The sequence below is a fragment of the Protomyctophum parallelum genome, assembly GCF_964188405.1.
Source record: "Protomyctophum parallelum genome assembly, chromosome: 9".
NCBI classification, from domain to species: domain Eukaryota; kingdom Metazoa; phylum Chordata; class Actinopteri; order Myctophiformes; family Myctophidae; genus Protomyctophum; species Protomyctophum parallelum.
Window position 1 is genome coordinate 38423327 of NC_139706.1, and position 24751 is coordinate 38448077.

The 24751-nt window shown below is 43.9% G+C and overlaps 3 protein-coding genes across 3 annotated transcripts in view; 1 reads left to right on the forward strand and 2 right to left on the reverse strand.

Annotated features, from left to right (window-relative positions):
• LOC310864958 (paired box protein Pax-3-like) overlaps window positions 1-3079 on the reverse strand; it is a gene marked incomplete at its 5' end in the record, with an annotated part of 35784 nt that extends 32705 nt beyond the window's left edge. Inside the window, 4 exons of the mRNA XM_083773841.1 lie at window positions 700-843; window positions 1850-1979; window positions 2096-2331; window positions 2995-3079. Coding sequence (XP_083629967.1) covers window positions 700-843; window positions 1850-1979; window positions 2096-2331; window positions 2995-3079 — 595 coding nt within the window. The remainder of the gene's footprint in view (window positions 1-699; window positions 844-1849; window positions 1980-2095; window positions 2332-2994) is intronic.
• A 4550-nt stretch (window positions 3080-7629) lies between these two features.
• Window positions 7630-11102, reverse strand: rnf228 (ring finger protein 228). Its single transcript, XM_083772770.1, has one exon. The coding sequence runs from the start codon at window positions 10785-10787 to the stop codon at window positions 10008-10010; it is 780 nt and encodes a 259-aa protein (XP_083628896.1). The 5' UTR covers window positions 10788-11102; the 3' UTR covers window positions 7630-10007.
• Window positions 11103-12180: 1078 nt separating this feature from the next.
• Window positions 12181-23612, forward strand: sgpp2 (sphingosine-1-phosphate phosphatase 2). The gene is made up of 5 exons (XM_083772987.1): window positions 12181-12569; window positions 14173-14334; window positions 20369-20548; window positions 22159-22248; window positions 22972-23612. The coding sequence occupies exons 1-5, from the start codon at window positions 12291-12293 to the stop codon at window positions 23542-23544; spliced, it is 1284 nt and encodes a 427-aa protein (XP_083629113.1). The 5' UTR covers window positions 12181-12290; the 3' UTR covers window positions 23545-23612.
• The last annotated feature ends 1139 nt before the right edge of the window (window positions 23613-24751 follow it).

Genomic DNA, 24751 nt, shown 5'->3' on the forward strand with positions numbered 1-24751 from the left:
ACGATAATACAAAAAAAGAGTGCACTTACAGGCCTATACTCTCTTTCTCCTCCTTTCTTTCTAACGCGCAGAGCGCGCGCGCACACAAAACACATACACACGCACGCACGAACACACACACGCACGCACTCACACACACACACACGCGCGCGCGCATTCTTCACTTCCCGCAAAAAACCATCACCTGCTGTTTGATTTACGGTAAGGACTCATGGGAAAAGCATTAGCAGGAGAGATATGGTCGATAAAAAATTCCAAACAAACGAGCGCACTTTATGGGCGCGCCGACAAAGGCGCACACACTGACTCTCCCTCTCGCTTCATCCGCATCCAACAACTTTACAACCGCTACAACTGCTCGCAATAACACGCCAGGTACGACAAAATAGGCTACAAGCGCATGCAATCTCTCACCGTCACCTCAAAACTCCACAATCACGCACGTTCGTCTCCGACCGTGCAGATGCGCAGGCAAGCAACAGGTTGGATAGGCAAACGTTTATATACAATCCAAAGAACCAAACAAACAAACACTCAGTTATTTTCGACACTAATGCATAATTAATTATAATATAGCCTACTCCGTAGCATGACGCTGCAGCTTGGCAAGAGATGACGAAATGTTTTTGTTTTGTTTTTTCCTCAGCAAGCGACGCCGTCGTGCCATGAAGTAAAAATGTAACTCAATAGTTGACTCACATCTGTCTCCCAAGATGCCTTCAATGCTGTGTTTGGCCCGGCGGTCCGTGTCCTCCAAGTCTTTCTTCTCCATGTCTTCTTCATCGTCCTCATCCTCTCCTTTCCCTCCGAACTTACTGCGCATGATGCGACTGATGGAGCTCACTGAGTTCGGAACAAATGAAGAAAACAGAAATACATGAAAGTCATGAAAGGCTATTACCGGTATATTATAATTGTACTGAGAAAATGTCAACGATTTCAAATTAAATTACGCAAAATGTGTAGCCTAACTATATTGGCCATAACATTTTGATTAAAAAAATAGCCCTCTTTCACTCTTTGCCCTCTAATAGTGCAAAAAGGGAAGCTATAAGTCTTCAGTGATGTGTAACTTCCATTAATTAATGAGGGAGAACATTTGAAATGATTTCTTGGCTTGGGACTTATGGGATCATAAACGTCACTGTGTGTGCTGTCACAATGCGGGGTTTATGACAGGCTAACGTGTTGATCTCTGCGGGCAGGTGTACTTAATGAAGGCTATATGAAAAATGACGATGACGATGGTAGTGGTGACGATGAAAATGATGATGGATGGCCAACTATGCTGCCAGCCTGCCTGCACACACACACACACACACACACACACACACACACACACACACACACGCGCGCGCGCGCACGCACGCACGCACGCACACACACACACACACACACACACACACACACACACACACACACACGGCAAAATACTTGAACTGTGTGACCTAATGCAGTGGTTCTCAAACTTTTTCATGTCAAGGAGGACCCCAAAATTTATATGTATAGCCTATTGGCTGCGGATCCCCAGTTTGTGCTATAGGGAGTGCAGAGACCCCCAAGATTTGTCTTGTTAAATTGTTTTGAAAAATTCCAAAACATTCTAATAGAATATTTTCAAGGTGTATATAGCCTATTTTAATATAGCTGCAAGCACAAGTGAGCTTGTAAATATTTCAAATAGCCGATAGGGTTATAAACTTCATGGTTAAACTGATTTTATGCTGTGATAATTTTCTAGGGACCCCTTGAACCCTCAATGACCCCTGAGGGTCCCCGGACCCCACTTTGAGAACCACTGGTCTAATGTAGGCTATATATAAAGGCCCTCTTCTGCTTCTTTTTTTACCTGATGGAACGGTGTCCCGGTCACATATCCCATCCTTCAGTAATTTATCCCGAATCTCCCAACTAAACATACCCGGGTTGTCGCGCTTGAACTCCTCGATTCTCTTGTCTACGTCCGGCGTCGTGCCCTGCTTTAAAGACCAGAAAATGCACATTTATTGACTTTTATATATAGGGTGAAATATCCATGTATATATTCAAATATTCACTTTGGGAGGCCATGCATCGCTGGCCTATTCTTCCATACCTTGGGTTTACTTCCACCGATAGCCCCGGGTCGTATAGAGCCCGTTTCTTGATACCGGCAAAGGATTTTGGACACGCAGCCGTGAGACACTCGTAGCTGCCGGGAGATGACACACGGCCTGATACCGTGGTGGGCCATCTCCACGATTTTATGACGAATGTGGTTGGGCAGAGGTCTGCCGTTTATGAAAACTCCCCCCAGCTGGTTTACTCGGCCTTGACCCAACGGGGTAGACACTGGATGTAAAGACAATAGTATAGGCTATGTCAAATAATCACCTATACATTCAACATGCCGCACTCGCATGTGAAATGCATTAGTTATGTTATGTTACACATTCACGATTCAATTATGATTCAAATTAAGTGCATGGTTAAAGAATTGTCCATTGTAAAATTTCACAAAATAATTTCCAATTAATATAGGCTAACAATTATGACAACTTAAAATCGCACGATATAGATTTAAGTTAAATTGCTCACAATAATTTACATAATTGGGCTAAAAATAATACTGAACTGAAACTTTTTTTTATCTAAAGGCATGAGATTAGATCAATGCCATATATGCACTATACAAATGTAAATGAATACCTATGTCAAAACTGCACATTACACATTATTTCTATATATAAAACCCCTTTTTACTTGAAACACAACTTCTGTAGTGCAATGATTCTCAGATAAATGTATGAAATTAAAGCAAAACAACAATGCGAACACTGCATTTCAGCTAATGTTGGACAGACAAAGGTTATGCAGAATATGCTATATATATTGTTGTTGTTGTGTGTGTTTTTCTTTTTTAATAGTCCAGGGTGTGCTGCGTGTGCATTGAGGAACCGCAATCTCTCAGCCCAACTTGTAGGCTAAAATGTCGTTGTGGGTCTTGATCTTTACCTTCCAGGGGGAAGCCGCTGCGGGGGTAGTTCTGAGCCAGAGTGGGTCGCATCATCATGGGTAATGCCCCCGCCAACGCAGTCATACCTCCACGACCCCAAAGTTAGGAATCCCTCCTCCCGTGCTCGGTTCAGAGCCTGGGGATTTCGTGCACCAATACAAAAAAAAAAGAAAGAAAGAAAGAAAGAAAAGAAAAAAAGTCTTGTATTCCTGTCCCTGGGTGGTTAGTGTCGGTGAAGTTATATAGCCACACTGCAATGGGCAAAAAAAGTAGCATACAACTGCCCCGGGAGAATGAGACCGCCCGCCTCTGCGAGGCAGAAGTTAGCTGCCAAATGGGAAACAACAAAAAATACAAAAAAAAAATACAAAAACAAAATCAGCTTGTTTCGCAGTCCGTACGCACGTGAAGACGCGGCGGCCACAGCGGACGATGTCTCCGGGACAGGGCCGCGTCTGGTATATGTTATTATTACTGTTTGTTGTTGACACACGTTCAAAGTGAGGGGAGACGGTCAAAAAGTAGCGGAGCACTTATTAGATGCTTGCGCTTCGCTCTCCATCAGTGCTCCGGGGATGTGATTGGCCGAGAGGTTGCACCCGGTCGCGCAGCCGTGCGTTATGATTGGCTGACGCGGTGAAAACTGTCTGTCAGGGTTGTGCTTCGAAGAGGACTGGAGCTGGATGATGAGAGACTGTTCTTTGACAGATGAATGATAAACTCAAAAGTTTACAAGTTGCCATATACAGATATTATAGGAGAGAGGAGGGAGGGCTCACAACAGATATGGCCGTTTTTCTTGACAAATAGGTTGGCATGCGTGCTTTTGCATAAGAGCCTATATTAGTATACGATAAATGGCCATTTCAATTAATACTTCGGAGTGCACTTTGCGCTAACATATCTGCATTTGCTTGCATGCATATCAGTGCATGATGCATCTCTCAGCGGGTATGCATACAAATGGAACCAAATTGACTCGTATGGAGTCCTTGATATAAAATGAAACAAAGTTTGAGAACCACTGTGTTATAATAACACAAATGGTGCCTGCAGTGCAGAGAGAGTGCACACCGAGGACTTTATTATGTGGTTTTCAAGCTGGGCACTGGCACGCAGAGAGCAATGTAAAGGGGATGTGCGTCACAGCAGGATGCGACGCCAGGGCGGCCGTAAAACGTGTCTAGCTATCTAGTTGAAGCAGACAAGGGTCGGTGTTTAATGTCTTTTTTAAATCACCAAATGTGATATAAGTTTCTAAAGTTTGTCACGACGACCACAACGGTTTGTAGCCTGTAGGACGTGAGTCTGTGACTGTAGTCTCTCTCTCTCTCTCTCTCTCTCTCTCTCTCTCTCTCTCTCTCTCTCTCTCTCTCTCTCTCTCTCTCTCTCTCTCTCTCTCTCTCTCAAAACTCTCTCAAAACTCTCTAAAGTGTCTTTTTCTAAAGTTAGCTTCTCTAAGTCTCTTTATGTATTGTGTCTGGGGTCATAGCGTCTCTTTTAGCCCCCGATCAATCAACCCTGCACCGCGAAAGGGGTTTCCATTCTGACCTTTGGAATCAGACAAAAGCAGGCAGCCTTCATCCGAAAGACCCCATCCTCAGTGTTTGTCCATCAAAGTTGATCTTTCCTCCACGGACGGCATGACAATGACATCATATGGACCTCTCCACTCATCACAATGATGAGCCAAACTATATATACAACTTAGACTATTTTGATTACGTTAAAGGACAGCTATATTAATTATTCTTATATAGGGCATTTAATTTAAAATTGTGTTAGCATATTTAAACAAATCTGTGTCACCATTTTGCAGGTGAGGGTTGGAATATTATCACCTGCAAAGGTTTTTATGTAATTTGCATAAGGAATGTGACATGGTGAGATGCATAGTGAAATGTACAGGCCGATTTGCATTATAATATAATAAATGTATATACCGGTAGCCTATAAACTCGGTAACTAAATTAAGATTGTAGGCCACATGGTGCCATTGATTCTGTCACGTTCATTGGAAATCTGTCTGTCAGCACGTCTGACTTTATTTTACCACCCTCTAAAGTTTGTCCAGGGACCTGGAAAGACCTGGAATGCTCCACGGGACGCACGTAGCGCAACGGGAACCGGTTGCAAAGGACCCGGAGACACGCACCTGCCCCGCGCTTTCATCTCCTCACTTCCTCACCTTTACCTACTGCAGGGCGCGCAGCGGGAGCCACGGTGTGCACTATAGCATACAGCTCTATTTACGGACATCCCACTGCCTATACGCATTCAATTAACATTCGTCTCTTTTGTGCCTGCAGAAAGGCACTTCAGATCCTTTTGTCTTTTATGTCAAAACCTGCTCGGACAATGCCTGGACGCTGGGCTTAAAATAAGCATGGGAAACGGGGGTTCTTTCACAGCATTATTTAATATCCCCCTGAGAAGGTTATTATCCTCTTATCTTAAGTCAACCTCATATGATGACACGGTCGAACACTTGTAAGTGCACTAGATAAACCCGGGTGAATTGTTCATAATTACGTGGGAATTAGTTTAAATTCGTGCCAAAGTGTATTTGCAGTTCTATTATCTGATGCTGAAGCACGAATGAAGGCCTAGAGGAAATCAAAAGGTTCAACATAAAAGCTCTTACCGTGTGTGGGGGAAATAATAGGCCTATAGTTCTATTTCATCGTCGTGTTTTTATATATCTATTTATTATCACACGTTTGCATGGGTCATCCCATGAGGCGATATACGGCAAATAACAGAAAAACATCACTCTGTATATAGCTATACGCTGACGAACGTGACGATTTAGAGGGTCATTGAACTTATTGAAACTGGATATTATATCCAAGAAAACAGAGGGGGGAGAATGGAAAACAGAGAGAAGCGAGATGCATACCTCGGCCTTCTTAAAAGCGACATTGAATCGCCGTGTCCAATCCATTACCGGGGGGATGAAATTCAAAGTCAGAAATCTCGCTTGATGAGAAATAAATTGGTTTCATCACATATTCTGTTAAGAGCACAGTGCCATCTATAACCACGTATCTGTCAAATTATTTCGAACTCAACGCATATTAGGCCATGGGCTATAGCTATTAATATATGTTGGTTGTGAATCAAACGAGCTGACGTCTATTTGGCCCTGGGCTGGGCGCCATGTATCCCATTGTTTATTATGTGGGCTATATTTAGTTTTCATGAAGTGAAAACACATTTTAGACTATAGGCTATATATTTTATTAATTGAGACTTTATTTGGGCCGGTTGATAATGCATAGAATGCATATAATTTATATTGTCACATAACAGGTTTACAGAAGTAGGCCTAAACAAGTGGATGAAATTCGTTTTTATCGTCTTATCGTTTTATTAGAAAAAAAGAAAGGGAAGAACTAAGAAGAAGAAGAAGAAGAAGAAGAAGAAGAAGAAGATCCTGAGGGAACTGTGGCACAGGGGAGAGATCGATCAATAGGCCTAAGCATTCCATTATTATGGAATATAGTAGCCTACCCAAGTGATATTTTTTGGTTATAAAACAAAATGTTAAATCACTATATTCTGAATAGTATAATCATTGTTGATGCTAGAGTGTTTGTTCAGTATAGGAGTCTCCCGGTCTCTCCAGCTCTTTAATAAACAGAAAATACATTTTCAGCCAATATTATAAAGAGAGAGCCATCTATCAGCTTGTTAGTGTTCCAGTTCCAATTTGTCTAATCATTGCTTTGTGTCATCACTTACTTATACTTACACTTGTATTTAATCTGTCTGTATCCTGACTGAGTTCTCTATATCCTGATTGGATAAAATTGGTATTCCAAAAAAAAATGCATTTTCTGTTTAATAATGCACACAATATAGAGCTGTTTAACACTTATTTTAACAAAAGAAAATCACTTACCCTATACCTTTAAGAGAATATCTAGGTCTACTTTAGCCTAAATAAAAATAAGCGAATTTAATTTAAATAAATAATTTGGCTAGGCTAATAGCCAAGTTATACATTTCAAATATGTGAATATCAGCATTTTTAAATCAATCAATCAATCAATCAATCAATCAATCAATCAATCCTAAATTGATATAAGCTATACGCCTCAATTACCATAGTTACAGTGACTTACAAGAAAGACTGTTTTGTTTAGGTATAGGCTATATTACTACTTAAAATAATGATATCATAGCATATTAATAGCATGATGTCCTTTAAATTGAACAGAGGGGGTTCAACAAATTGAACTCGAAACCATTCACAACTAGTTTACTATTAGTTTTTACAACTAAAAGTAGCCTATTTAAAAGCTGAACACAATTCGGTGAGCATAAAACATGTTATAGGCACTGAACATTGTTTGCCACTAGAGGGCGCGTTTGCCAAACAGCAGGATGAGAAATGGAACATGTTGAATCTAGATCCAACTTTTATAGGCCTTAAACATTAGAGTTAAATCGAGCAATAATAGTATAGCAGTGGGCTAAATGTGAGTTGTAGCAAGTCATGTGATGCGCCAACATTCTATTCTATTATCGTTTTCAGACAATTAATAAAAGCAACAGATCATATGATCTCTTTAATACTGAAATGTGTTTATGTATGTAAAACAGCACATAAAGAGCATTTCTCTGTGCAAATACATTTTAGTACCTTAACAACAACCACAGATTCTCATAAAAAAACAACATTTGCTATGTTCTCTTAAATAAATAGGCCTACAATAAGCTTACTTCCCACCAAAGATCCTATCATGTCAAATAAAAGGGTGAAAAAGTGCATCATGTAAGATCATTGGAGCAGGTATGAAAATTGGGATTGGGGTATTCCATGATTGTTTTTTAATTGTCTTAGCCTCTACCCATAGCAGTGAGGTAGGGTTAAAATGAATGTGAAGGGGAAATAAGTGCTTAGATAAAAACTGAGTTATCGCCAAAGTGCATTCTTCTTCATACTAACACAGGAGCATCAAGGAGCCATAGTTTTCCCTGTTCTCGAGCTCACTGGACCACTGTGTTGTCAATTTTGAAATAATAAACCATTAAAAGAGTTGTCATTGTTAATCACATAAAATAATAAAGCAACTATTGTAGCACATAACTACAAAGCACAGAATTCACAGCAAATACTGGTAGTATATCTTATAATACGTCTTGGTAATGCTTGTTGGACATTATCCCAGAATGACTTCTGAAGATTGACATTTTCCAATCACATTCTTACTTAAAAGGCCTAGTTTGAGATAAATATTCTGTTTTCTCAGAATATCATCAGCTGAGTTAATAGACTCAGACAGACCTAAATGTAATTATGTTTAAATTAAATAAAGTTCACAACGTACACTCAACTTGTGTGTTCCATTGGATTACACTATCACAGCCCATCTAGACCCACTACTGGTATTATTTCATTCATGAACACTTCTGGATAATCTCAGCCATACATAGGCAACTGATTAAGCTTTCTATAAATCGTCAGCCAGGCATATCGTATATATCACATAACCCCTGACAGAAGAGTGAAACCCAAACTGCTTCGTGTCTGATTTGTTCGTGATACTTCATCTGACACAAGGTCTATTTAAACCTGGAAACAATATGGATTTTCATATATCTTCACCTTGGACTGTATAGTGTCTGTATCAACAAGTCAAATCCAGATGAAGAGAAAGGGGCTTTGGCATCCCACCCGTGAACATAGCTTTTGGATACTATAGGTAAAATTTCATTTCGGATTGATTAATGTGATCCATGAGATTGTTTGTCTTTTATATATAACGAAATTAATAAATACATTATAAAAAACGAAAAAGTTATTTACACATTTTCTCAACTAGACCTCTTTTTTAAGCCAGATGTTTCCGAGTCTGAACAGCTGCAGAGAAGAGTCTTTGCTTATAGTCCCACTGTCAGATCTGTAGAGGAAGAGGAAATACTCCATGACGTCCCAGCTGGATGCTAGATAGGAGAGGTCTGTGCCTGATGATTTCAATTATGATTGTGATTATGCCGAAGTCTCTGATTGAAGCTCGATTATTTGATTGACTAATTGATCGATTACCGGTATATCGATCATGGGCTAGCTTTGGAGGGTGACGACGTGAGGCACACAAGTGAAGAAGACGACCTGCGTTTATATCATTAAACAAAAAACGTTCTCCAACCTGGTCTTGACCATCAGTAGCCTAACATGCACAAAATAGATTACAGACCTTGGGTCAAATACTCTTGATTTCACTGCTGGTCATTCCAATGCGCTTGCCTTACTTGACCTCACAGAGAACAGTGGGAAGGGTGTCCTTCTGCAACTCAAGTTCATTCAATAACAGAAGTCTAAGCATTGCAAGGCTTTGGCCCAGGTCTGAAAGATAAATATAGGCCTATCAAGTTATCACACCACTCTTCAGTTAGCCGAGTAGCTGCTGCATCATTGGACTATTTACAGTTTTCATTGTGATGATTACACATTTGTTTTCCTGTGATTGACCGATTGGAGGCTTCTCGGTGTGATATAAAATAAAACCAAAACCCATCATTTCAAAACTGTAGACTACTGGACACAATACAATTGGCTAGTGCTTAGTTCAGATATAAGTGATCATGCCCAGCTATCTACAGTGAATCATGGCATAGTGGGATATGCATATTTGGGGGGGATTAGGGGAATATCATACCCTGGTGAGGAGCACTTCACATTCAGTCATCAAGCCAACCACAGCAGACCTAGAACAGTCTCTGGCAAGTTCACTCAGTCATAAGCCACAAACCAAACCCACTAGGCCTAATAGGCTATACCATTTCAAGTGCATATAGGTATAAATAAGGAAGGATCATGTCAGCCTATTGCTCAAAACTAGATGAAGGCCTTTGGGTGTTTGCTGTCTTTCAAGGCCATTTAGGGCGATTTGTTTCTATAAAAGATCAAAGGATAGGATTGCCTTTATATGCACTGTACATAATCACACCCCCTTCCAAATCAGGCTATAGGCTATAGTTGATTCTTTGTCATAAACCAAAATCAGGCGTTTCTCCTGGAGTTAGTGGTGGCGGATGAGCGGCCCGTCTCGTGATCCGGTCTGTATTTGAGCCAGCAGATCAGCCATGTGACGACCACGGAGAACATGGCTAGGATGCTGGCTACAGACAGGCAAATGGGTCCCGCGGGCGACGGAGGGCTGCTGTGGCTGTGCACGAAAATCAGGCCCATGAACAGCAACACCAGCATGGACAGGAATGAGAAGATCACGCACACGCAGCCGGTGGTTAGCGCCACCCGTTTACAGCTCTGACAGCTGTCGTAGCGCACCGAGTCCTGGGACAGGGTCGTGGCCGTGGACACGGTCGTGGAAGGGGTGGCTTGACTGGTGGTGGTCGTGGACGCCCCCGAAGCCTCCTCCCGTCGGAGCGCGATGAGCGCCGGGTGCAGTGGGGGAGGGTAGGGTGGCAGGGCGTCCTGGGGCAGAGGGTCCGAGTCGATGTAGAGCGGAAAGTCCTCCGTCACCTTGGTGTTGTTGGGAAGGTTCTGTATCCTGTAGTCCGGCACGGGGGTCCTGTGGCGGCACACGGGGCAGCTGATGCGCCATGGACGCTCCTCCCGGAGGTGAAGCGTGTTCAGACACTCCTCGCAGAACGTGTGCAAGCACTCCAAAATCTTCGGAGCGCGGCGGTCAAGGTCGAAGTAATTGTAGCAGATTTTGCATTCGTACTCCTCGTAGGGGAACACTGTTGCCGTGGCCTCGCCTGGGGGTTCCGCTCTGTTTGATGTCAGATCGAGCCCTGCCATGTCATCTTTCGCCATTCACATTCTCTAGTGAACACAAAGGGAGCTGGCGAACAGATGCTGATGACGGTGCACGTCTCTCTCTCTCCCTATTACCCAGTTCATGCAAGCGCCATCATCACTCCGATGAATCGCCTATGTTGACATGATCGTAGCCAGGCCTTTTTTTCTTCAATCATCCACACGATGTTATATTGTTATGTTAAATTCCGAGCGTCTCTCAGCAGCCTTAATGTCCGGAACCCCTCACTGAAATGTTAAAAGGGTCCCATTTCACGTTCCGCGTGCAGGGAGCCGATGATGTAATGGTGGCGACTCCAACGCCGGGGCTCATTCAGCGCGGCTGTGCACATCCCCACAAAAGAGAGAGAGACAGAGAGGCGGCGGTCGTTGGATGTTGTTCTGTTTCCCGTTATAGCGTCTGTTGTTTTCTGTTCTCTGTTGCTCGCAGAACCAGGCTGGAACTCACTGATCGGTCGCCATCTCGCAGCATCCCAGACAAAGGATGCGCTAATTGGGTTAAACCGACGCTGCTTTACAATAGGCTGCGTTGCCAAATGACACACACACACTCAATAAAAAAATAGGTCAAGTTGAACATTGTTGTCATGTGACATGTTCCGTTGAGTTACCTCATGATGGGAAATAAATAGGTCTGTCTCATGCGTGGATGCCCACACGGCCACGCCCCACGGCCGTGGTCATGCATTTTCTTTTAGCCTACCTGTTGACACATTTGTTAAAATGTCAATTGCAGTACATTGGATATGGAATTGGTTAAACATTCAGTTATAGGCTACTATTAGGTCTATTTTAATTTGACCATTTGACAGTCAATAGCCTATAGGAGGCATCCTAGGCTATTAATTAATGTCTAGTCTATATTGCAACAGAGAGAGGGGGGGGGGCACTGGGCTAGGCTAACAACAGATTAAAATATTTCTCATCATTCTCAAGTATTTTATTTTCTGTATACAGAAAAGAGAATACTTGAGAACAAATGATGAGAAATATTTTCAACCATCATCAGCTTTTTGATTGCAGTTGTTGCCAATTGAATACTCAGTTACAGCTTAAAGCCCAAATGTAAAACCTTGATGTTTCCAGTGTGCTGTCAGTTCTTGAATCAACTATCAAGAAGGCCAATGCGTTCAACTCCATGTGTGCGTGCGACGTGCGTGGTTATAACCTGGTTTAGCAACCTACCGGTGGCTAATCTCTGCAAACAGAGTGCACACACCTACAAACGTGTAGGTGTGTGCAATGACTGCAATCCCGGTCTAAAGGTCGAGCCAACCCCGAGGCTTCGTTTGAATCGTTACAGCTCGGTGTGTCCAACCTGCCCCTCCCATTCCTACCCACACACACCTGCAGCAGGCGTAGCCTACTATATAGCCTACATCAAGTTCACATCTACAGGCAGTCTGCGTCTGGGATGTGTCATGTGTGTCGCTATTATTTTCCAGATTTACGAGTTTAAATTAGGTTGCTCACTGCACACCGTACTACCATTTAATTGACATGTTGGAGCTCCTGGCTTCCCTCCAGGATTCGGAGCTTGTGGCCCGTTTCCAGAGGAGATGCGGACTCTTCCTTATCGAGGACATGCATCACAGCGGGGAGAGAAACGGATTGTCGCTGGGACATACCACGGACCACTCTGACAACAACACCCCGTCTGACAAGCTGAAGAAAAGATGTAGGCCCAATGGAGTCAATGGACATGTTGAAAATATAAGTGAATGTCGACGGGAGTATGATTCAGATCACAAATACAAGGAGAACGGAGTTGTTGTTGGAGTAAGTAGGCTAGTCTGAATGGGATTTCGTTCAAACTGTGAGTGTGATGGCACGTGTGACGTCACGTAACTGGCTTTTCTTGTTTTAGTCTAGCCCAGAGGCATGTAGTCTATGGCTCTGGTCTAGTCTAGCCTAACTGACTGACAGTGACAGCACCTGACAGTTCATTTAGAATGAGCAAGGGGTGCTCAGTGGAGTGCTAATCTCCGCCAGGAGGCACGTCTCTACATCTTTGTGATTGTGTCCATGGAGTTGTGCACATGCATAAAAGGGTACATAGCAATTGGAAAGGCAGTTAATATCTTGTGTTATTTGTACAGGGCCAGCAGTGGTACCACGGAACGTCACACGCACACAAACGTAGACTTAAAACTAGATAAAGTGCCCCTTGGGCACAGGTCTCCACCAGGGCAGGTCAGGTTGTGGCCTCCTGGTGGCGATGTAATAGGCCAATGTGAAAAGGGTGCCATTTCTTCTTACGCCTTGGATTTGATGATTTGAGGCATTCTGTTCCAAAAATGTGTTTTTCTAAAATCCACCTGTTGGTGGCGCTATAACAGGCCAATGTGAAAAGGGTGGGATATATTCCTCAGCCTAGTAGGAAAGTCTGTGAAAGATTTCACGTAAATTGCACACTGCGTTCAAGATTTGAGCCTTTTTGTTCAAAACGGGCCAATCCTGCAAACTTTGAAAGCCAATGTTGGCCAATTAGGATGGAATATGAAATATCGGACAGACGTGGTACTGCGTACTGCGTTCTACGAGCATGAAACCACTGAGGGCCAGACTGAGAACGCACATCAGGAAAATGTAAATTAAATGTCATACTTTGGCATTTGTTGTGTCCCTATGGGTCAAAGTGAAGCCATTATGATTTTTGAGGTGCGCTAGCCCCTGCCCAGCTTTCTGTGTCTGTGTGTATAGGCCTATGCCATAGTGATGATTTCATTGGCTGAGCACAGAATGTGATGTATGATGATGTTAGCCGCAATTTGCAACACTTTCCCCTCCTATGCCCAGCTTTGAGGGTTTGTGTGAACACAAACATTGGCTGATGATTGGCTGATCACCCCATAGCGATGATTTGATTGGCTAAGATAGAGTTGCAATACCCTCCCATTGACAGCCCATTGATTCAAAGTGTTTGTTTCATAAAAATCCACCGTAGACATGTTATGAATAGCCCCTTTTGGGATCCTCGGTTACCTTTTCTGTAATTTGGACGGCGTTACCCTAGGGTCCCTTGAAAGTTAATCCACTCTCCATAGGACGCAGATGTCAATTTTGGCTTCTCTGAAATTCTCTTCCTCACTTCTATTTTCCTGCCGCCTCTCACACTCACACACACACACACACGCACACACACACACACACACACACACTCCTTTGCTTTAAAATGAACCAAACAGATTCTCCTTCCTGCGGTTTAAAGGTTGGTCAGTTTGCCTATAGGCAAATCATTTAGGTCCACTTTACTATTACATTGAAAGTGGATGCGATGCAGTGCAAGGCCAAAGGTTTCGTCAGTCACCACTCGTGCAAAATTGTATCCTGAAAATGGCCAGTATGTTCTTTGTCACTGTAATTTGTTTGTTCCCCACAGGGCTGCAGTGGTCCTCTGTATGAGGTGAGGAACAGACTGCTCTACTTCCTGTTCCTGCTTTCAGCAGGTCTGGGACATGAAGTGTTCTACATCACCGTTCTGCCTATCATCCACTGGAACCTGGATCCATTCCTCTGCAGACGCCTCATCAACATGTGGACCGTAGGTCACAGTCAAGTGTTTAGTCTGTTTACTGTTTATCTGAGGGAAGGACGCGTGATCTCTCTCTCTAGGTCTAGATCTATTTTAGTAAAAATAAAAAACATTATATACGCCCAGGCGGTGGCGTGGTAATCCAGTCGCAGTGTGCCGCGGGTTCGACTCCCGAGCCCGACACGGCCTTTACTGCATGTGTTCCCCCATCTCTCTCCCGTTTCCTGTCAGCCTACTGTCTGTCCCTTCAAAAAACCAATAAAAGGCGTAAGCCGCAAAAACATATCTTAAAAAAAAAAAAACATTATATGCAAAAAGAAACGATAGAGATGCATGTTTACTGCCCGTCAGCCCTCTGCCTTTCCCCCTATCTAGTGCCAACGTCAGTGTGTCCATGCACTGCCCGTTGCCTTCGTGCACAACTGTCTCACAATGCCACCTCTCTTCTCTCACCCCTCTTCTTCACCCCCTGTTCACCTTTCAACCTCCTTTCATCCCTCTCTCCCCTTTCGGTGACCTGTCCCCGGCTCCACCATGTCCGTATCCCCAGGCCTGGGGCCACCAGACCCTGGGTGACCGACATAGGATGAAGGGGGCCACACATATTGATGCCCATCCATCAGTGGCAAAATATTCTATTGGATCCTGCTCTTAGATGTTGGGTTCTTTGCGAGTCCCTGAACAGATCTCAAAGGCACTCTGAAAGATGTGCATCAGACAAATGCTGGCAGTGTGTGTGGTGTTGCACAGGCACACACACAAGGACAAACATACACGGACAAACACACACATTCCCACAGTCTGTGTGATGGGCAGTATGTTTATGTGCCCTTTGCGTCTTCATCCCAAAAGCATGTTGCATGTCCTGCATCTGACCCTCCTCTTTTAACCCCTTAGGGGAGGACATTGTATTCTTCTAGATCAGAGGTTTTTAACTTTCTGTGGTTAAGGCACACAAATAGGCATGTGAAAAAGGTACATGTATATTCATAACTAAAATAGCCAATCTACAAGCTCACACCGGGTCTTGCATAACTGGGTGGATTTCCAACTTGCGTATAGTAGTAAATTAATAGCTAAATAATTCACAACTTTTTGTATAGGTAGTGTATATGATATCAAACCCTGTACAATCAAGACACGCTCCATATATGGCCAGACCTCATCAAACCCTGTACACTCAAGACACTGCCACGGTTAGATCTCCATATATGGAGCTGACCTGTTCTGACTATTCCATGTTGATCTGACCTCATAAAACCCTGTACACTCAAGACATGCTCCATATATGGCCAGTACAGAATTCATTCCATATGTTGACCATGCCGGGGCGCACCTGGACTTGTCTCATTGTACACTGTTTGGGAACAACACACTGTTTGGGTCCCTGCACACTGTCAATAATACATTCATACCGACTCCCTATAAAACTCCTCTAGTTAGACATTAACAGTTCACCTCCTCCTGGCCTGTCCACACACAGTTTTATTGACCCAAGTAGTCTATGATCTCATTGGTCTGTCACCCTTCAGGGCAGATTACACCAACAGTCCCTTGCACCCCCAGCTTAACCCCTCACACATTATGATGGTGGAGCTATCCAAGGTGCACACACACACACACACACACACACACACACACACACACACACACACACACACACACACTCTCTCTCTGATGGACGATGGACATCATAGTGTCTTTCACTACCCTTTAGCACAGTGCATGTGTTTTACTTGGTGGGTGACTTTGGTCTACTCAATAACACATTTTTCATTGACCATATGGTCATGAATAACTTATAGGTACACTGACACCTGAAAAGTGCATTTTTATGCAAAGGATAAAACCAGGACATTCTTTTTGGAATATATTTTATTCCATCAAGAGACACAACCCAAATGTAGTGTCAAATTAACGCAGACCAGCCTCTCCTCTGTAGCGCAAATAAAAAATAATGTTTTACCTACTCACCAATACAGTCAGAAAGGTTATGTAATTTCCTTAGCCTGGTTTCCTTAGTGGACACACTCTGAGCCCCCCACCACATGTATAAATGCACTTTTTGGCCAGAAAGGGATTTTGTTTTCACCGGGGGGAAGAAATGTAGTTACTCCACTGCGCCATCTACTGATATTGCCAAGAGAAAACCCTCATAGAGAAGGTTTTTCCTTCGGGTGAAAAAAGAATTAGCTACAGAGAAGAGGCTGGTCTGCATTTATGCGAGCCCCGGAAGTTGACAGTAACATAGCTCTAACTGTGATGGCATTAGAGCTATGGACCAGAGCTAGTGTCAAATCGGCTACCCAGAATTATAATGTGAAACGGTTTCAAAACAATTTAATTTCAACATTTGGCTGTGTTGTTCTTCTCGTTTTGTTTTAAGTTATTTTTTGAGCTTTTTGCCTCCACTGATAGACAGTAGGTTGACAGGTTGAAAGGGGGAGAGAGACGGGGGGAGACACGCAACAAAGGTCGTCGGGATAGGGACTCGAACCCGCAACACGCCACCAGGCCGGATTACCAGCCTAGGTTCCCGTACCGATAGGCTCTGTTATTCTGATGTCCCTAGCAGTGAGTTGGGTGGAATAGGCTTTCTCCTTACCATCTCTCTCTCTCTCTCTCTCTCTCTCTCTCTCCCCGTTCCATCTCCCATTCTCTCTGTCTCTCTCCCCCCTTCATTAGCCAATAGGTTATTGCATGGTTGTTGTGTGGGTGAAATATGGTCTCTCCATCATCCCACCTTCACTTTCCCACCCTAACTCCCCCTCTCCCTTTCTTCTACCCCTTTCCCCACTCCTTCTAACTCTCTCTGGCGTGCTGATCGAGATCTGATCTGATTCACCAGAGTCCCCCAGGGGTCTATACTATGCCCTGTCCTTTTTTCCTTTTTCCCTCTCTTCACCATGATGCTATTTTCGCCTAATGTTCGCCTCTAGAATAGGGACACTGTGTTTTAACACTTTTACACAGGAGTGTTGCAGTATCAGTACTACTGTTGTTGATATTGTGGATAGATTTCCTGTTCTGTTCTGTATTAAAACCTAAAATACTCACAATCCCAGTAGGAGTGACATAAATTTAAGGTTAAACATGATAATGATCGTGGTATGATAATGATGACTTGTCCAGTGGAATAGCTACAGCATCCCCCCCCCCCCCACACACACACACACACACACAGCTGCACAGTGCACACTCCCACAGTCACTCACGTGGTGACAGATCAAAGTCCAGCGACACATCAGGCTCGATCAATACACTCATTCACGAGAAAACACACGCGCACACACTTGTGTGGTTATCTGTTTGTGCGACCTGACCTATGTTTAACTCCTCTCCCTCTGTGACCAGGCTGTGCCTCAGTCAGTGCTTTGATGTCGGCCACACAAAGGCGCCAATGTAAGACCTGCGTGCTCTGGGCACAGTCCACGTCGGTGGGCTTGGTAGTGAAGTTTGTGCGGGCGGGGTATCACATTACTGTATGCAAGCGTTGCAAGTGGTGGGCAGCGTCCGTTGCATGTTGAGAATGCAGTACGTGGTCAGTGTAGGGCTCGTGGTGATCTGGTGAATGTGGAGAATGTCACCATAACAGGGTTTAAGTGAGATTACGGTAGGATACTGCATCTACGAGAAGTGAATGGACTAAAAACAAAAGTGTCAAATATAACCGAATGGAGCCATACGAATCAAAGGAGCAAATCTATAAATTAACACTGAGGAATTGACGGTTGTCTCCCTGTACTGTGTATGCAACAATACAAGTTTGTGTTTTGGTGGGGGGTGGATGCAAATATTACAAACATGATCTTAACATTCAGACATTACCATGGACAGATGCACATTTGTGGAAAGAACAAGTAAACTTTTGTAGGCCTGGTCGAGAATTATTTGTCTCCGTATTATCCCATCAATCAAGCCGGCCGTCTTTCTTTCTTCTAGTCCTGTATACTCTGTCTTTTCCAATTGAGCCTCACTTTTCCCTCCCTCTCTTCATCACTCAGTCTCCCTCTCCCTTCTCTCTCTCGCCAAGCAAGCCGACACCCCCCCCCACACACACACACCCAGTGGTGTAATGGTGTTCCCCCCCCCCCCCCGGTACCACAGCATTTTAATGACGTCACGTGCACACGCGAACACACGTGCGTGCCGCCTACATGGCTATAGTGTATGAGAGTCAACTTGTGACAAATTAATTAATTCAAAGTAACAACCATAGAACAACAGTAACAACACAATCTACTAGCCTAGTCAGCCTACTACTAGTACAGGCTGATATAGAGTGTGTTAAATATTGTTACCGTTTGTAATACTAGCACCATAATACTGTTTGATAGTCTACTGGTTCCGACATGTCGACACACAGTAGCCTATGTGCCTAAAGACTAGCCTACATTATAGGCCTACTTAACAGATCACACATGGACCATTTATATGCACAAATTGCGCCGGCAGCTTTTATAGCTTGGTAAAAGGTGCGCATGGGGCAGCCAATGTATCTATTGTTGTCGGAGGAGCAGATTCGTTTTCTAAGTTTGCCTAGGCTGGGCAAGAGCTCCATTGACTGGGCTGCCCACATGGGGACGGGGGACGTTCTACCGTGCACCGTACCGTGCCGTACCTGCAAGTGAGCGTGAAAATAATATTGGTACCACGCCGTGGTACTGCGTGCTACGACCATGACACCACTGCACACACCCCTCTCTCCATCTCTCCCTCCCTATCTCTCTCGCTGATCGAGCTCTGGCCTGTCTACACACACACACACACACACACACAACGGAAACCGTTGCCAACAGTGATTTGTGCTGATGGCACCAGTTGTCTAACAACAACACTTTGCATACTGACGTCAGGCATGTCCATTTACAGACAGACAGACGACTTTTATAGACTAGACAGCTGCAGATCAGTGATCGGTTCTCTGAATGTCATTCAAAAAGCCTGCATTTGCTTAAGCATAAGGTTTCTGGACTCATATAAAGGTTCCATTTTTGGGTTGTTACTGTATATCTCCTCCCTTCCCTCTAAGTCTAATGGCTTGGCTTGCTGCTATGCTCAGATGGGGTCAGCAGACCTACGCTACATTTCTATCTCTTGTTCGCCATGGTAACAAGCATTCTCTGATTACAGTGCCAGAGGAAATGGTAACAATTACCCCCCTCTCCTTTCTCTTTTCTCTCTCTCTCTCTCTCTCTCTCTCTCGCGCGCACGGACACACACACACACACACACACACACACAAGTCTCTATCCGCTCCCTCTGCTCCAAGCCAAGACAGCCATTCATTAAAAATACAACACCGAGCCTTAAATAAACTTTGTGTTGGAGTGGGCTGCACCTCAGCACACCACTGGGATTGCATGAAATAGAATAGGCAGCACGTTTGGCACTGACCACATGCTCATACTTTGACGTGCACACACACGAGTGTGTGTGTGTCATCATGTCACAGGGCTCTTGTCTCACCGTCAACTGAAGACGCTGTGTCAGCAAACTATGCCAAATCCGATTCCCATTTCCTACAAAAGATTTAGTTACTGTACAACTGCAGGATGCGCACTTTTATACAGGGCTGGGTCTTCACTTACTTATTTATGATGAGTCTGCTAGGTGTAATGGCACAGAAAGGGTCTCATCAGGGCTGTACCTCCTTTGTTTTCTCACGTCACACTTTAGTCTTTCTTTCTTTCTGTGCTGCTGCGGCCAGCTGAGGGCTTAGGCTTCGGGGAGGTCTGTGCCACAAGCAGGAATTGTTTTACCAATGAGCGTTCAAGTGTAATGATGCTTGTTTAGTGTATGGCTGATTCATCCACATGGCATTTGTACTGTTGATTACATATTTTTAAGAAAGGTTCTACTTCTATTTAAAGTTGAGGTATGATTCTGAACAGAAACGTTTTCCCAGGTATGTACAGTAGCTACTATGATTTGTTTTTTCTCTCTCTCTCTCTCTCTCTCTCTCTCTCTCTCTCTCTCTCTGCACACAGCATATCATTTATATAAACTTGTTTTCAATTAAATTCTCACTGTCCCTCACCAGTTGGTGATGTACATAGGTCAGCTGATGAAGGACCTGTTGAAGCTGCCTCGCCCTTCCTCCCCTCCAGTGGTTAAGCTGGAGATGCGTGTTGATGCTGAATACGGCCTGCCCTCCACCCACGCCATGGCAGCCATCGGCATCTCCTTCACGCTGCTGCTCAGCGCCACCTCCAGGCTACAGGTGGTTGTCTCCAATACTTTATTTCTGACAAGACAATTAGCACTAAATAAGAGCGATATTATCGCTCTTGATCACAGGGGGAACTACTGTGTTTTGGTGCTACACAGCACCTTTGTCAAATGGTGCTCTTCAGAAGCATTATAGGTGCCTGCCTACACTCAGAACCAGTAGAGAACCTCTGAAGGACTAGACATAGAGGCTTTGTACAGCAGTGGTTCTAATGTATGTATATCACATCTACCATCCCAAAGAACCGCTGAATAACAGTGCACCACAATTTGTGTATGTGGATAAAGCAGGGATAAAGCCAATCAGGAAATGATTAAGCAAAAACAATTAAGCCAAAAGACCAATTTTTCAGTGATATAGTGACAGTGATGCAGTGAGCCTTCCACAAGTATGAGAGATGAACTTGTCGAAGAACGGTGGTGGCTTTCAAACTCGGTGTTACTGGAAGAAAAGTCAGTTTGTTTATTGGTGCCTCTGTGGGTGGAGGGGTGGGGCTCCACTGTCCGTCATTGGGTTTTGACTGAGCAGAGTTGGACAATTGGGACGGAGGGGCAGAGCCGGCAGTCATCATCAGTCAACATCAGCCACACCCACCCAGCTGTTGTTTAGTCTTCTGATGGACTCAGGAGAGTCAATGACTGTCAATCTCCATCACCTCTCTCCTTCTCCCTGTCCCTTTCAAACTGAATGCAAGTCTCTCACAGTGAAATCCTCAATCTAATTCGACCTCTCTGTCATTACTTCCTGGACGATCAAGTCAAATGTTCAGAAGCTCACAGGCTGAGGGAGTCTCATACAGTTGGACACATAACCGTGTGAATTCCCCCTAGACTGCCCCTGAAAGGCCCTCTGCACAGCTTTACTGTAGAGTGAGTAGACAACAAGCAGTGGTCAGTGCAGACGTCCCTGAATAGCTCCCGGGGCCTCGGGCTGCGTACTAGGTCCCCCCCCCCACCCCTACACCCCGGAGGAGGTCGGGGGTCACGACAGTCAATCACAAGAGTGACCTCCTACTATTCCCCAGGAATCCTTTGTGCCCATTCAGAAATCCCCTCTTCATGAACTGCCATTGAATAGGCTTCCAGCTGCAAGAAGGACGGGAAAAGACACAGGAAAAGGAGAGAGGGAGGAAGGAAGGAGGTATGAGGAGGTGTGTGTGTGTGTGTGTGTGTGTGTGTGTGAGAGATGAATATATATATACCGCCTCTCCTCTCTGTTATTGAAATGGAAGAGAGAACAAAACCCGCCGACATAGGTAAAGGAGTCGGGGAGAGAGGAAGAGAATATAGGAGAAAGACAGTAGAGGGCTAAAGGACAGATGACTTGATGACTGGCCATATGTCAAGCTACTAGAATGGATGTTTGGCGGGGAGGATCTATATTTCCTCGCAATGAGCACAGAAAATAAATAGATTGGATGAAAACGAACAAGAAAAACGGGGGTGGGTGGTGGACTAGCCCTGACTGTGTCCGCATAGAGGAATGCTTGGAATGTGCACTATGCCACGGTACTATGTGCACGCAAGTTGAACAAACTGATCTTTAAGCACATTGTGTGTGTGTGTGTGCCATGTACTTGACCTTCTGTCTTTGTGTCTCAGTTCCAGTTTGAGGTGGGCCTTCTTATTGCAGTGGTGCTGTCTTCTATGGTGTGTCTCAGTCGCCTGTACACTGGCATGCACTCTGTTCTGGTGAGCTAGCCTCCTCTTTCTCTCCCTCTCACACTCACTCGCACGCACACAGACTAGCGATATAAAACATTAAATTCCTATCCAATGCAGGATGTATATATTGGTGTCTTATTAGACTGTCTGGCTGAGTGAACCAGCACTGATCCAATATGCACTTTATGGAACGTGTTTCATTATGGAATCATGATGTATATTGTCATTATGGCATTAATGTCACTTGGATAAGAGCTTAGAAAACTCATTGGTAGCTTTATGACTCATTTAGAGGCAGCTTAAAGGCATGTGAAGTCCTTTTCAGGTCTGTATTACAATATGTATTATAAATGGAAAAATCACACCCGTGTGAAGTGAGGGGCGCTCCTATCATCGTACATCATGACGTCAATTCTCCATTCATTGTCAATGGGAATTTAATGTTTGTGTAAGACGAAAATCTACACTAATAGCTGAATATATGAGGGGCTAACACCACACCCGTGTCATCATCTCATTCCGGCCAATCAGAATTTGCGTCCTCACATTCGTCATCAATGTTTGTGTTACGCAATGTTTGTGCTTAGACTGTTTGAGTTTGCCGTTTTCACACACACTAAAAGCTGGACACTCAAAGTGTCAAGAGGAACAAGAGACCTGAATCGATTATTTCCTTCATATGTAGTGTATTAATTAGTGGCACTGTGTTTTATTCCTCTTTCTTTTGTTCTCTCTCTTTCTTGCCCTCAGGATGTGATCAGTGGTGCTCTGATCTCATCTGCCCTGCTGTTTCTCACCTACCCTCACTGGGAAGCATTTGATCGGTTCCAGCTCACCAGTCCCGTCTACCCAGTTGTGGCGTTGGCGTTGCCCCTCTTCCTCAGCTACACATACCCCGAGCTGGACCATTACACCACCACACGGGGGGATACGACCACCATTTTAGGGGTAGCAGCTGGGAGCTCTATTGGATACTGGGTGAACCAGCAGCTCAGGGAGACGTTTGAGCCCAAGGGACGGCTGCCGGTCCCATTTCCCACACCGACGGGTAGCGTCCTGGCATTAGGCACAGTCCGCGCTCTTGTGGGGATTGTGACATTGCTGGGGACACGACAGATAGTGAAGACGTTGATCCTCCGGGCGATGTACTCCTGGTACAGAGTGCCATTAAGTGATGACAATGCCAGGAGACGGAAAGAGATTGAAGTGCCAAGCAAGTTCGTGACATATGCGTCTGTCGGTCTGGTCAATTCTAGTCTGGTCAATAGAGTCTTCATACTACTGGGATTACAATGGTCCAATAGTAACATAACAATATTGTAAGACTGCAGTTCTTGTATGTTACAGATCTGTTCAGATATTTGCTACTAAATATCCAAGATTTTTTTTTAACCATCTGTCCGTCATTCCATTTATGTCAAACTAAATAAATTAGGACATTTGCGTCTGGTAGATCGTTTATCTGTTCAATCAATTGTGGTTTTCAACCTTTCATATCAAGTTCCATTATTTATTCTGCATTTGAGCCACGGACCATTTGATGACATTTAGCCTTTCAGACCCAAGACTTTGAAAATGTGTCATTGGATAAGATTTTGTCCACAATTTCATCTTGTATAAATTTATGTTGGTACCATTAATAGAGATAACAGGCAAATGTTGATAAAAATAATACATCTTCTACATTCTCTAATAGTGTAGACTTCTTGTAAGTTAATTAATGCAGATGTTTAACTAATGTAACTCTTGAGTGTAAAATGAAACCAAATGGACCTGTACGGGTCCATTTGGTTTCATTTTACGCTCAAGAGTTAGACCTACAAGGGTCCATTTCGTTACCAACTCATTTAGCTGGGGACCACCCGGAATCCCTTCAAGGACCACTGGTTGAAAACCACTGATCTATAATTGTTAGAGAAATAGTCTACTAAACACAAATCTCCAAACCTTTTATGCTTATTTTGGAAACTGCTAGCTGGATTGCCATGGAATTTGCTGTGCAACCCGAGGTTGAAGAGAATAATCTATAGATTTTGGTGACCCCATGGCATTTCATGTAGTGCCATCCTTAGGCCACAATTTCCACATGAATACAAGCTATGCTACTCTATGCCAAAATGGAAAGGGCAGAAGCCATTAAACATGCTGTGCACATTCATACTCCTTGAAGAATAAACCTGGTGCTGGTTCCTGGATGACCGTTTCCTCTTTAAACATTAAACAAACAGGACAAATACTAATCTTACTTAATTTCACAATCTGAGCTAAATAAAAGTATGTGTACAGCTTTGATGAAATTGTAGTTGAATTACATGTTTTTTTGCATCTCAATTCCTGATCAGTTTCTGGTAGTGGTAAAAATAAATTAAACTGCACCATGCCAGTAGAACATGAAAGTAGCTCACACTATAGATCTTGCACAAACCAAGCGGTTTCTGACATTGTTATCACTTGTAGGTTTTACTGCCACTCAGACCAGTTTGGTTAAAAACATTTGAACCAGTTTGACTACAATGCTTGGGGCACACGT

Bases quoted from the DNA above. Each gene is read 5' to 3' on its own strand.
- rnf228 (XM_083772770.1), bottom strand. From the start codon at position 10,787: ATGGCGAAAGATGACATGGCAGGGCTCGATCTGACATCAAACAGAGCG.
- sgpp2 (XM_083772987.1), top strand. From the start codon at position 12,291: ATGTTGGAGCTCCTGGCTTCCCTCCAGGATTCGGAGCTTGTGGCCCGT. The intron at 12,570-14,172 runs GTAAGTAGGCTA...TGTTCCCCACAG, and splicing joins AGAACGGAGTTGTTGTTGGA to GGCTGCAGTGGTCCTCTGTA. The intron at 20,549-22,158 runs GTGGTTGTCTCC...TTTGTGTCTCAG, and splicing joins GCGCCACCTCCAGGCTACAG to TTCCAGTTTGAGGTGGGCCT.